This window comes from Scleropages formosus, chromosome 6, assembly GCF_900964775.1.
Source record: "Scleropages formosus chromosome 6, fSclFor1.1, whole genome shotgun sequence".
NCBI classification, from domain to species: domain Eukaryota; kingdom Metazoa; phylum Chordata; class Actinopteri; order Osteoglossiformes; family Osteoglossidae; genus Scleropages; species Scleropages formosus.
Window position 1 is genome coordinate 15456547 of NC_041811.1, and position 14111 is coordinate 15470657.

Below are 14111 nucleotides of genomic sequence, written 5' to 3' on the forward strand. Positions count from 1 at the left end.
GGATGGTTCTATGCAGCCAAGTATGCCTGGGTGACGGTGACGATAAACCCTTGCGCCCCCTCCAGGTGCTCCCTCCAGGGCAGCCTTGGCACGGGTACACCATTTGCTCCTACACTCCCTGCAGAGCAATTCCACCACTCTGCCAGCATTTTCTCCTTCACCTAACAGGACCTGGTCAGGACACACCAATTAAGAGCGATGGGGCGTAAACACCACTGGGTTCCACCAACACCCTAGAGCCAAGGTTAGTATGACAATGACACGAAGGTAGCTTGCGTAGCTAAAAGAATGTATTCACAATAACCTTTACACCTGTACATTGGTGTATATATAGTGGAGAGAAACTAACTTTACTTAAGAATCACACATCTGCAACTATATCTCTCTTTCTTCAAATGCAATGCGCAAATATTTCTCTGAGATATATGTTGCTTTGGAGAAAAGCATCTGCTAAATGAATAAATGAAATGTACAGTTAAAATTTCACTGTGCTCTTTACGTTTCTAAACTACATTACTTGTATTATATATCGAATTGTTTGTATTTTCTTGGTAACGAACTGCATACAATTTTTGCTTCTGTGCATGACCAGTCTCCTGTTTCCAAACCAAATAAAACGTACTTACTCAATCAACCGATAAAGCACTACTGTAGCAACACTGCCTGTTGCATTACCGAAATCTATCGTACTCAAATAAAATATGAGCAATCTGGAAAATTGTCAATACTTGTGCGTTCCAACACGAATCACATCTGAGTGCTTTACAGCACAATGTCACATTGCTATATAATAACTGACTATTCGTAGTTGTCAGATGACCTTCATGAGGAGCTGCTATATGACTTCATAATAAATCATAACAGGTACTGTAAAACTTTGAGCCATTTTATGAGATCTTGCTGTGCATAAAAAAGATGAACACAAGGACATCACCATTCTCCTGAACCTGAAGGACTAATGCTCCTTAATATCTCTCATGAGTCCTTCCAAGGATCAATAAATTTATAGACTGTAGACAAGATCAAGACATGACTGTAATTTAGCAGTTCTAAGGAAACAGATATGGTCACCCCGGGTATTTCAGAAGTGCAAGAGCGCCTCCCTCTGGCAAGGCTGTGGGCCTCTATCCCAAAAGTTTATAGAAATAGAGCCCCACAGTGCCAGTACAGATGAAGAACCAGGAAGGTGCGATCGCTCGCTCTTCGCAGAAACACATGGAGCTGACTTCAGGCAGGAGCACATGCCACACATATGTGGAGTGTTGAAACCACGCAATCAGTACACTGCCATGCCCTTGCACACACACAAACATACACTCACACATAGATACACACTCCTATCAGCAAGGTAAATTCAGACAGTAGGGACTAAAGTTAACAAGATCACCTGGTGAGTGAGATGGGGGTTATCACAGCCATACCTTTACATGACTGTTTCACAGCTTCTCCTAGTCAAATATTTTTAATACAAAACCATGCAATGCTTTCTGATTACTAATATTAATCTTCCTATATTTCTTCCATACCCAAATATGCTTCCTTATATTTCTTACCCATGTAGGTGTGATTTAAAACTTGTGTAATGCTCAATCCTGCCATCTGCTGGAGGATTTCAGAAATGTACTGTGTAGAAAAGATTGGCAGTGTTCAGCCTTGTATTGTGTTTGACCTGTTCATAATAATATACAACTGTAGGATTTCTCAAATAACATGGTATGAGGAAAAGACTGTCGAGAATAAAGTAAACTTTCTTTCTTTCTACAGGTGAAAATATGCATCCTGTACTCTTTTCAGAGTCCATCCTCCTCTGCTTTAAGAGAATGCTAGTTTAGCGGGACCAGGCTAACTCTCACCTGCGGCTACTCTTTTTTCCGCGCTCCTCTTGCTCTTCCCCAGCAGGCTGGGCTTTTGTGGCCTCCGTCTCCTTTTTTAACTTCTTTGAGATGCGCTGCCTCATTTCCTCCCTCTGATCGCTGTCATAGTCCTCGTCTTCAACTTTTGATTCATCATTCACTCCCTGCATGCGGTGAGAACACATTCTTCGAGATCAGTCCAAAACATTCATTGTCAGCAGGGTGAGTAGTAGTAAACAATGCGTTCTTGTAACATTAAGGCGGTGAGCTTGAATTCTGGAAAATTCCTAGCTGCAGTACCCTTGATCAACACATGGCCCTTGATCAAGACAGTAAAATCTCCAAGCTGTATGATTGGGTTAAACGGTACATTACTGTGCAAAATAGCACAAGATAAGCAGCAAAAAAGAACAGTAAAAAACAAGAGACAGGAAAACTTAGAGATTAGCATTTCTGAAAATAATACCTTATCTTCACAACAACACACACACACATTTTCTGAACCGCCTGTCCCATACGGGGTCGCGGGGAACCGGAGCGTACCCAGCAACACAGGGCGTAAGGCCGGAGGGGGAGGGGACACACGCAGGACGGGACGCCAGTCCGTCGCAAGGCACCCCAAGCAGGACTCGAACCCCAGACTCACCGAAGAGCAGGATCCGGTCCAACCCACTGCGCCCCCTTCACAATAATATTTATTTATTATTGGGTAATATTGATTTCTTATTTTATGGGATCCACTGTACCTACCTCTGACGACCCCCAACTTGTTGTGCTAGGCTTTACCCTGCGGAGGATAATAAACATGACATCCATTGCATTTCACTTTGGCAGACAGGCAGAAAACAATAAGCAATGGCGAATGACCTTGGTGCACATGCACAAGAGAAAGAAGGTGTTGTCGTTTTACCCATCAACAGGCACTGAGCTCAGCCTTGGGTCGTCCTTCAGCAGGTCATGGCTGCTTTTGCTTTTTCCCTTCATAGTCTGCAGGGAGAAAACAAGGGCTACAAGCACACTTCCACTGCTCTGTTCCTTTATAACCATACCATAAAGCATCAACAGGTCCTGCTCAGTGATGTCTGCTGTGTATTGTGTCATTTATAGCAACTGCAATACTTACAGTAGAGCTAGTGGTCAAGCCAAGATGACTGTTTATATTAAATAAAAATAAAAAAAAAACAAATGTAGGCACTTTTTTCTTAAAACACCACTCAGTCTACCAAACCAACTTACTGAATTCATCTGAATTGATTACAAAAATGAGCAATCCTCTAGGAGACTCAAAATACTGTATAAAATCCTCAAGATGTTTTATACTCTAGGAAACTGCAATAAAAAACTAAGAGTGAAAATATTATTGTGTAATCTGTAATGTAATCAATTACCCATTGATTATCAATAACCCCTTGTTCAGTGCAGAGTCACAGTGGTCCTGAGCTTATCCTGGAAACATAGAGGGTATTTCCCTCTATGGAATGCAGGCATATTGCAGAGCAATTTTACCGGTAATAAAACAACCATTTTATTTTGTCATCATAACATATTCTCCTTTAGAACTGCGCTATGCCAATCTTTTCTGGAGTAAAGTCTATTTGACATTATGACCACTTTTTTTTTTTTCTTTTTTCTTTTTAAAGTTACCAATATCAGGTCTTTCTAGACATATAATTAAAACTGATAGCTGCTCATATACCTGTGCCCAAATTATTTGATGAGTTTTACTTTTATATTTACTGAAGCAAAGCACCTTTCCTTTTACTGTATTATTAAAATTTATGGAGCATATCATATGGAAAGCTACATGGAGAAATACAGCATTCACATATATTTTCAAATCTCTTTCTATGAAATTAAGTATTTTTACAGAGGTAATGACATATTTTTCCTCATTTTACACTTGTTAACCCTGAGGACACTGAACAGAGCGATAAGGCAGTTTTCCACCAGACTTTTCCAACCAGAGTGACAGTTGGACAGTCTGCAATCCAACACTTTGCTGAAATACTTACTAGCTTGTGTGCCACATCACAGCAGTGCCAAGAGGAGTGTTAATTTACTTAAAAAAAATCTCAATGGGCTCATTTGGAGTGCACTAACCTGACTGACTTTATTCACCATTTCTTCATCTTCCTCAGCCTCCTCCCCAAAAGACAGCAAGCTGAAGTTCCTGATGAGACCCAGTGTGGATACCCCATTAATATCTCCCTCCGAGTTATTATAGGTTGTCACCAGAAGAATACATTCTGTATATTGTATTAATGGAGTCTGAAACCACTTTTAAGTCTCATCTCATTGCTATGGCTTGCCAACTTTGCAGGGCTGCAGGGGGAACCACACTGTTCTGGTTCAATAGGTCACCTAAACCCCTAACTTATTCATTACTTGGGTAACAATCGTTCCCAACATGGTTAAACACCTGGTTCCTCATGAAGTGAAACACTATGTTCCCCACCTGGATGCCTACTTAGATCCCCATCAGATAAAAAACCTGGTAGAATGCCTTGTTCCCTGTGGATGAAACACTTGGTTTAACACTTGGTTTAACCATCTGGTTGCCCACCTAGCTCCCCTCCCGCACAGAGCAGACCCCTAACTTCAACTTGTCCCACCAAGATTTCAACTTCCTCTCATAGAGAATGAAGAGGAATGGAAGCTAAACAAGCAATGATTTTTTTTTCCATTTGAAGTCTAACTTGAACACAGCTGCCAGGCTATCCAGCTCTCGTGCAAATCATCCATTCTTTTTTCATTTCATGTCACATTAAGTGCAGAGACCCACATGCTGTGCAGCATAAATCACAAGCATAGTGGAAAATGAATGTCATACATCCAGCACTTACTTTGTTGCTTTGGACTGGGATTTCTTTCCATCTTCCTTGTCTTTCTCTTTTATTACTTTCTTAATTTCCCTTGGAACAATATCATCAAATGGATTGTGCAGAACCTGAGCAAATGTATTTAAAATGTAAACGCAAATTCTTCAATAATAAACTGCCAGTCCCAAATGTAATTATAACATAAATAATTGGCTCATTAAATAAATATTTTCTGTTTAATTACTTCAGCGTGAGATATCCTTACAGCACATACCTCAGCGGTTCGTATCTTGTGTGGATTCAGTGGTCTTTCATCTTTATTGCACTCAACTTCTGCTAACCTCAGCATGTTGTACACTGTATCACCAGTCACCTACAAGTTGTGGCAAGGACATGTTTAAAAAATGAATCAAATCCTGATTGATCGGCACTAATGGGGGAAATTTAAAGAAAATTCAAACCAACTAGTAACACGATATATTAAGACGTTTTTACCCCACAGTTATGCAGGCCTCTAATTCATAACTTCTATTTGACATATTTGATCCTCCATTAGTTTAATAAAAAAAGTTAATTTCAGCAGTGTCCGAACATACCCTCTGAGAGCTCTTTTCAAGTGGTCAATAAGTCATCATATAGACAGAATGTGATATTTTTCACACACACACACACACACAAAGTCCAGTCCCATTACAAATAAATAATTCACACAAAGTTTTAATCTGCATTCTAGAAAAAGATATTTAATACATTTTCCTGAACCCATAATAGGCCAAGCAGTGACTGCTTTAAGGAAGCAGACATTAAGTGGTCATGCAGACATGTCATTTTCTAGCAGTCCTACCTTTCCAAATATAGTGTGCTTGTTATTGAGCTCATCCGCACGGCCCAAAGTGAAGAAGAACTGGCTCCCGTTGTCATGAGGGCCAGCGTTTGCCATAGCAACCAGTCCCCTCCTGTTGAAGCGCAATCTGGAGTGGAATTCATCCTAAAGACAGAAAAGATCAAACATTTGTAAAAGGGCAGACCAAAAGGCTTTCCCAGGGAAAATGACTGCAGTCATTTTCAATTAGTCGTATATATTACTGTTGAAGGTCACTGCTATTGGAGAGCGTATTAAGTGATTTCTGACTGCAAAATATTAAATGCAGGAATGATAAAATGGCAAATACATTTCCAAAAAAACATTATAGCATATGAAAAACAGCATTTCCCTATTGTAATAACAAGGTTTCAAAAATTACTTTTGAATAAATGTAAGCGTAGACTCATTTTAAAGGAGGTTATGCTGAAACCGTACACAGAATTTGTTAATATAAATGTCAATTCAGAAAAGTCTACATTTAGTTGTCATCAAGTAATAATTAACTTATTACCTTCAGCTCTAAGAAATTAATTGCCACTGCCTTAATGGAGTCACAGATACACATATGAGGACAAAACATGCAAAACTCTGCCCTGCTAAAAGCACAAATCACATTTTAATAAGTATTCACTGGTCTGACACCCACCCCACACCACCACAATTACAGCTGGGGACAGCCATAGCATAGTGGTTAGAGTTGCTGTCTTTGGATCCAAAGGTCGCAGATGCGATCCTCAACTCCGGCTGCAGTACCCTTGAACAGGGTCCGCCTGAACCACTCGCCCCATACGGGACACTTACCCTAAAATTGGTCCAGTAAAATTACCCAGCTGTATAAATGGGGAAATAATTGTAAACTTGTTACTGTAGTAATTGTAATCTTAACATTGAAAGTTGCTTTGGAGAGAAAAAACAAAGCATCAAATAAATGTAATGTAATGACTGATTGCTGTGTAAGTACAAAGGTGGGATAGCAGGCCAGTAGGTAGCATAGTGGTAAGGGCCATTTCCTTGCAATCTGAAGGTCCTGCTGCTGCTGTAGTACCCCTGATCAAGGTACTTACCCTCAATTGCTACAGTTAGAATGCCCTGCTGTATAACAGGTAAATCTTTGAAAAAAATTGCTTTAACATTTTAAGTTAGTATAGAAAGAGACACCATAAATGTTGTAATAATGATAGAAGTTGTAATGAAAATACTAAGCTCTGACAAGATGCTCCACCCTCCTGGTTTATATGCTAACTCACCTTGAAAGGATGCCCATACACAGACTCCCCTCCAGTCCCTGTGCCAGTGGGATCTCCCCCCTGAACAACGAAGTCCGGAACCACCCGGTGGAATATCGTCCCATCATAATACCCTATAAGATTATGAATGTAAATCAAACAATTTTACTGCAAGTTACAAGCATAAAACAGAAGCCACTATGGAACATTGAGTATGCTGCAAGGCACACTTGCTGAAATGAGGCAAATCAACAAAAACAAAAATAAAGATAGTGAAAATAGTAGAAAATAAATTTGACTTATACTAACCACTTGCACAGTTCTCTTGGAAAACGATGGCACAGAAGTGGTTTACTATTGCTTTCTTCCATGCAAATCTCTGGCTTGCAAACAGGGGGAGAGCATGCAAACGTTGCACAATGTGAGGTAGATTTAAACTTATGTCCAAAGGAGCAGCTCAGGAGTTGTGAGGCACTAGCTTTGCCCGCTGCACCACCGTGCCGCTATATTAAGCTTTTACACACACACACTGACTGAAACTGCTTGTCCCAAGTGGGCTGACGGCAAACCGGAGCCTAACCCAGCAACACAGGGTGCAAGGCTGGAGGGGGAGGGGACACACCCAGAACAGGATGCCAGTCTATCACAAGGCACCCCAAGCAGGACTCGAACCCCAGACCCACCAGAGAGCGAGACCCGGCCAAACCCGCTGCGCCACCGTGCCCCCATTAAGCTTTTACTGATTATGAATTAGCAGCAACAGTGATTTTGGGTTTACAAGTTGAGTTATGAATAGACTTTGGGCCGTAAGAGTTTGGAACTTGAGGAAGGAGTCCATGTATCATTTGTTCAGATGTGGGATTATTGCAACAGTGGAAAAATTACCTTCCATACAAAGTTGTACGAAATTCCTGCAGGCCTTTGGTGCCTCTTTGGACCACAGCTCCACGTCAATGTCGCCCGCTGATGTCTTCATGAGGACCTGCGGTGTCACACGACAGTCAGCTTCACCCCAACTCTGCAACTCACTCAGTTCTAAAACAATTCGATGTTTTAATCTAATAATAGGGAACGCGGAAGTTCTCATGTGTTGTGTGTGTATCAGAATCGGAATGAGCTTTATTGCCAAGTATGTTCACACATACAAGGAATTTGTCTTGGTGACAGAAACTTCCACAGCACAGACAAAAATGACAGTGACAAGACACAGATGAGAAGATAGAATTTGTGAATAAAGGATAAAAAAATACAGAAAAATATAAAATACACAATATACAAAAAATAGTCACTAGACATATGTATGTACAGGTATGTTCTATACATAGAAATAGAAATTTCAGCCAGCTTTGCCTAGTTATGATTAATTTAACTGAAATTTAAGTTAACATAAAACTAAACATCACAAATGTTAATTATTACTTCCAACGCAATAAATCCATTTAAAACGGTTGACTGAATATAAGCAGCCTGGTTGCCTAGCTTAACTAAAGTACAGAACGTAACGAAGGTAAACAATTTCATTACACAGAAATTGCAGTGAACGTATGCGGTACGTATGGTAACTAATAATACCCGACCTTTCCATTTGTTGGCGGCTCCTGGATGTAAATGTTACTCATATCTGCACCTGTACTTGTGTCCGCTTTACAAACGCAATAAACAACAGAAACAACTCTCACATATATTAGCGACCGGCTTTCAAAGTAATTTTAACAGTACTGGTGTTACTTTTAAAAAACAGGCATTTTTACTTATCGCGAATATGCCGCCATATTGAAAGAATGCAAAACCCGTTAAAGTGAGAGTTCTGAGAGGGGGGGGCTTGGAGCTCGTCAAACATGTTTTCTACCCACTTTAATTAACACGACGTTAATAATTAATTATACTAAAGGCGTATTATTACTATTCTTTTCTAAATATGTTATTTGTTTTTTTTTTACTTAAGTTACATAAATATTATTTTTTAAAACACCCCCTGCTTTATTATAAGATTTGGTACAACCCCGTTTTTGTGGTGTCACATTGTAAGTTGTCCCTGGAAACGAAAGCTCCCCTTAACCTGCTCTTTCCGCATTTTCTGAAACATCAAAAGCGTGAATGCCAAAACAACGTCGGACATTCCTGAAAATAAAATATTTCAGGTATCCCTGTTAAGCAAGCATTATCAAATTTAATCAATAAATCTTTACTTGATGACTGACTCTGCCTTGCGTGTTGATTTACAGCTTACGTAGAAATATTTCCAAGTACGTGTACGGTACCCTTTTAATATATAATATTATATACTAGATCACAGCTATAGCTGTATATTTGCCTGGCTGAATCGCTGAGTTAAGAGAGCTGAACGTTTATTGGAGAGGTATACGTAAAATGTAATATGCTTTGTGTCACACCGGACCCATTTGATTGACGAACTTTTTGGAAGTTTTGAATGTATATTCGGGAAAAGAATTTGACGGACAAACTAGAGACTTTGCTATGGCTTTACCAGGTTTGTTCATCGGCTATATGCGTACTGTGTCATTATACTATGTAAAAGAGGCAACTGCTGTACGAACTATATAGGCCTCGGTGGAGCTTTCTTTGTTTACTACTAGTAGCTACTAGCAGGTAGAGGAATTTTCTAGAACAGCAGTTCTAGTCTCCACACATGCCCTGACCTACGACGTACTACTAGTTTTTACACCGCCAACGAGGGAATTGTCCTCCACTGTTGGGTTTGCTCTTAGTGTCACATGCCATGATGATGGTGATAATTAAGTCGGGGTCGGTTCACTTTTTTTTTTTTTTGAAAATAATGCTGTGTTTGATTGTTTTCTGATTTTGAATGTGCTGTGTTTTTCACATGATTTTCACATCTGTAGTGTAAGCAAACTTGCGAAAACATAGTTGATTTCTAGACATGATGGTGTAAAATTAATTTAATGTTTCGTGTATTTAAGCCCCCCCAGCTGAGGCGATGACGATGTGTAGTCAGACAGTACAAGCTCCTTAAAGCATGTTATGTTTATTTTCTACTGCAGGACCCAATAAGGATAACATCAGAGCAGGATGCAAGAAGTGCGGCTACCGTAAGAAATCATGTGTATTTTTGTCAGTGAGCAATTAAGAACATTTGTTCACGTTTAATTGAATTTAGGTCTTTTTTTTTTTTTTTTTTTTTTTTTAAATATCGGGTAGCACAGATGGATGCACAGCAGATAGAATGAATACCTTCTCCATCCTGGGTGGGAGCCCAAATCTGTCTCAGTCCTTGTGGACATTGCATGTTTTCCCCCCTGTTCACGTGGGTCTCCTGTCACAGTCCAAAGAGATGCATTTAGGGAACAGGTGGCTCTCAGTTGGTCTATGAATAATCTCAATAATGTGTGTATGATTGCTCTGAAATGAAGAGACATCCTTTCTGGGGTGTAGCCTTTCTCATGTCTTATGCATCTGGGATAGACTCTGGACTACCGTGCTGCTACATTGGACACATGTTTATAAATAATGAATGGTTTATAAATAGTGAACAAATTAGTTAATAACCTGTATTTATCACAGAAGTAGGAATTGATAAATTCTGTTCATGCCTCGATCTCATTGCTGCATTTCAGAATGAATACCCTCCATCCTTTGTTTTTATCATGCATAAAATATTTTGGGTGTGACATGCTATTAATAGAGCTGGTTGAGTTCTAAACATTGTTGCCTTTTTTTCAGCGGGACACCTGACTTTCGAGTGCCGGAACTTTGTACGAGTGGATCCCAGAAAGGACATTGTCCTGGATGTAAGCAGCACCAGCAGTGAGGAGAGTGAGGAAGAGGAACAAAATGACGGGCTGCCTGGTCCTAATGCCAAAGGTAGGTTGACATGGTGAGGACCAATGTTAAACATAGTCAGTCTACATAATGGTCTGTAGCTACTACTTAAATAGCTAATTTGCACTGTTGCAATAACACATATATTATTAATCAGGAGTACTGGTGCAAATCCTGTCTCTCTACACCGGTGTATAAAGTTTTTCGTTGCATTTAATAGTCCACAGATTACATGCTCTTTACTGTTTTCCAGAATATAGTAACCACAAAACCGGATTTTACACTTCAGGCAGCTGTGAATTATTGGCTGTCTGGTGTTATAGAGTTCTGTGTTTTTAAATTTTTTTGAGCAACAACCATGGCATATTTTTCACAGGTTCTCAGGAGGATCCCAAAAAAGTGAGACAGAAAAAGAAGAAGAAAGAGAAATCTCTCAAGTCAAAAAAGAGGTTATTCTGCTTTTCAAACTCGCACGCTGCTGTCTGTTTAAGAATGTTTGTTTACAAAATATTACAAGTAAGGTAGTGATTTTAAAAGGGATTCATTTAAAAGGAAGCTATTTCCCAGCTCTTTTCTTTAATGTAGACTGTTTTGAGGGGGGGAAAAATCAATTTTGGCCACAAGTATTGCCATGTATTGTTTTCTGTGGTTAATCACAACATTTAAGCACAAATGCATTTATTATACAGCGGTTTTCAAACTGATCAGGGATTTTTGTCTGGCTGCTTAGAATTGTTTTGTAGCCATTCAGAGCCTGGGAGTCTGGCTACAGGCAGAAGTGAATGCATTTGTCCTTCTAGTTGGCACTTATCTGCACTGCCTAATGTCAGGGGGGGTACTTGTGCTTTCTGGTTGACAGGGAAGCCATTTCTGACAGGCCGTTTAAGTATAAAGTGGATTACAACAAGCACTGAGAGATAAGCATGACAAAACAGGGATGAAATCAATAATACTGTTGCATAATCTTGATCACATTAACTTTGAAATACTTTAAAGCAGTTGTTTTATTTTAGCTCATGTACAGTATGTTGTTCATATCCACTGGAATCAGTGGGATGGAATGTTTTTCTTCAGGCTTGTGGGAACTAATATGTACAGAAATCCATACCATACTTAAAAGCTTGTTGTTCTATAGTCATTTGTGACAAGGACCGTTTGCTACACGGCCTCATTTGTTCATTTCCACCCTAGAGCTCATTCATCAAGTGATGATGAAGAGGACAAGAAGAGGAAAAAGCAGAAGGGCCATAAAAAGAAAAGCAAGCGGGAAAAGAAGCAAAAGAAAGAGAAACAGCACAAGAAAAGGCAGAAAAAACAGACAACACACTCTTCACCCTCTGACAGTTCCAGTAGCTCTTCAGACAGTGACTGAGAAACATACCTACCTGGAATTAGTGTGCAGAGACTTTGAACATGTCCAGCAAGGCTTCTGTTGCTAAGAGTGGCAGCTGCATTTCTTTTTCTGCTCTACATTTGTACTGGTCTATAACTGATTGCCAGACAAGATGTTTTGTCATGTCCTACATTTTCTCTGATTAGCCAGGTTTCCTGTTCTGTCTTTTTTTTTTTTAAATGTATGTTCTGTTAATTTATTGTAAACATTCTCTGGACCCTTTTAAGTTTCAGTCCATTTCAGTTGAGTGCAAACACTGAGGACAGAAAATTCTTTGAATTTTTACATAGGTTTTAGTTTTGTAGTGTTTGGTGCAGCACAGAACTGTTGAATGCATCTATTTTTCTAAGTGATTCAGGAGTCAGATTCTGGGTTTAAAATAAAGTTTAAAGTCTTAGTGCGAGAGTCTTGGACCTTGGTTATTCACAAATATTGCTGCATGGCTACCGTGAAGCAATTATATTGCTGCTTCTTCGTTATTAATGCATGAATCATTACACCTGTAAATAAATATGAATTTATTTTTCACATTATTTTCATTTTTGATTGCTAGTGTTAGTAATACATATAACATGTACAGTGTTTTGTATCATCTAAGACAATACTGATGTAGGAACTGACAGATGATTAATCTTGTAAACAGATGACAAACTTACGGTATCGATAAATAGAGTACAGTACTGTAAATGTATTTTAATAACCTTTTCTCTAGCTGACTTTAAGAATACAGTATATAATACATATAACATACAAAATATGTGTTCATCGACTATGTTATTGGTAAGGCTTCCGGTCAACAGTAGGCTATTAGTAATTAAGCTTTTGGGGAGTTAAAAGTTATACGCGGAGTTTCGACTGCGCGGGGGGTCAGCACCCCTAACCCCCGTGTTGTTCAAGGGTCACCTGTACTTATTATTTATTAAATGGCATTTTGTGCCTAGTACATTATTCACTGTCTTTTTCAGTGTTCCACAGTCTCTAAAGTTCAGCATATTAATTGAAACATTAAACAACTGCCCAAAACTGATGTTTTGAGTATTGCTGAGAAATTAAAAGTCTATTTAAATTTTCACCAACTGATCAAATATTTATTAATCTCATATTTAATGCTGTATACCACTAAATAGAAGTAGTTTAAAGACTGAATTATTCATAGGAATGAAGATTAGAACTGCTAAAGCAATGTTATTTTTATGAAATATGGAGGTGAAACCTGAATATTGAAAATCAGAGGAGAAAAAAACATTAATTCCTCTACACTGCAGTGTAGGAGAGAACTTGAAAACTGGATTCTCTAGAAAAAAAGTAAGGCTCAGAAAAGATGGAAGGAAAAAGGGGGCAGCTAGGAACCAGATGTATGGGCTCTTGACACAGACAATGGATACAACACTCCTCCAGCCTAAGAACAAATCTAGGGCAGAACTTTCTGGATGGACTTTATGCTGTTGCCAAGAGTTGATCTGACAGCTCTTAACCTCAGCAACAAACAAATAAACTGAAGGAGCTCTATTTTAAGCTTTTAGTAACATGTTACAAATGTATAATTTCTCTAAAATTTTTTTCCTGTGAAAAGTACTGTTAATGACTAGTGATTTTCTCATAATTACAGGGATTACAGGATCTCTAAAATAATATATGCAAGGTGTGTGTAATAGATGCAACAGCATGGTGGCACAGTGAGTAGTACTGCTGTCTCAGAGCACCTGGATGGTGTGAGAGGACATGGGTTCGATCCCCCCTCAGTCTGTGTGGAGTTTGTATGTTCTCTCTGTGTCTGTGCTCTGGTTTCCTCCCACAATCCCAAGACATGCTGTTCAGGTTCACCCAGAGTGTGTGAGTGACAGAAAGAGTGAAGTGTGTTCCACTGATGTATGGATGAGTGACCCAGTGTAAGTAGTGTATCTAGCAGTGTAAGTCACTGCGGTGAATAAAGTGTGTGGGCTGATAACACTACAAAGAGCTCATTGGAAGTCACTCTGGAGAGAAGTGTCTGCCAAATACACACACACACACACATTTTCAGAACCGCTTGTCCCAGACGGGGTCACGGGCGGTCTGCCAAATAAATAAATGTAAAATAAAATTACAAAGGATTGGTAATCCAATTTAAATTGGGTCAAAGATGATGGAATTCATCTATCTCTCATGATGATA

The 14111-nt window shown here is 39.3% G+C and overlaps 2 protein-coding genes across 2 annotated transcripts in view; one reads left to right on the top strand and one right to left on the bottom strand.

Moving 5' to 3' along the window:
* The window catches only part of cwc27 (CWC27 spliceosome associated cyclophilin), a 41566-nt gene extending 33072 nt beyond the window's left edge, over nucleotides 1-8494 (bottom strand). The window contains exons 1-10 of the mRNA XM_018744920.2: nucleotides 8341-8494; nucleotides 7649-7745; nucleotides 6785-6897; nucleotides 5517-5660; nucleotides 4947-5045; nucleotides 4697-4800; nucleotides 3954-4023; nucleotides 2764-2840; nucleotides 2604-2640; nucleotides 1854-2017 (exon numbers count right to left, since the gene is read on the bottom strand). Coding sequence (XP_018600436.1) covers nucleotides 1854-2017; nucleotides 2604-2640; nucleotides 2764-2840; nucleotides 3954-4023; nucleotides 4697-4800; nucleotides 4947-5045; nucleotides 5517-5660; nucleotides 6785-6897; nucleotides 7649-7745; nucleotides 8341-8382 — 947 coding nt within the window. The 5' untranslated portion in view covers nucleotides 8383-8494. The remainder of the gene's footprint in view (nucleotides 1-1853; nucleotides 2018-2603; nucleotides 2641-2763; nucleotides 2841-3953; nucleotides 4024-4696; nucleotides 4801-4946; nucleotides 5046-5516; nucleotides 5661-6784; nucleotides 6898-7648; nucleotides 7746-8340) is intronic.
* A 683-nt stretch (nucleotides 8495-9177) lies between these two features.
* Nucleotides 9178-12354, top strand: srek1ip1 (SREK1-interacting protein 1). The gene is made up of 5 exons (XM_018744733.1): nucleotides 9178-9254; nucleotides 9787-9834; nucleotides 10466-10606; nucleotides 10941-11013; nucleotides 11756-12354. The coding sequence occupies exons 1-5, from the start codon at nucleotides 9242-9244 to the stop codon at nucleotides 11934-11936; spliced, it is 456 nt and encodes a 151-aa protein (XP_018600249.1). The 5' UTR covers nucleotides 9178-9241; the 3' UTR covers nucleotides 11937-12354.
* The last annotated feature ends 1757 nt before the right edge of the window (nucleotides 12355-14111 follow it).

Excerpts from the sequence above, each read along its gene's own strand:
- srek1ip1 (XM_018744733.1), top strand. Across the intron at positions 9,835-10,465 it reads ATGCAAGAAGTGCGGCTACC|CGGGACACCTGACTTTCGAG; the intron begins GTAAGAAATCAT and ends CCTTTTTTTCAG. Across the intron at positions 10,607-10,940 it reads GCCTGGTCCTAATGCCAAAG|GTTCTCAGGAGGATCCCAAA; the intron begins GTAGGTTGACAT and ends TATTTTTCACAG.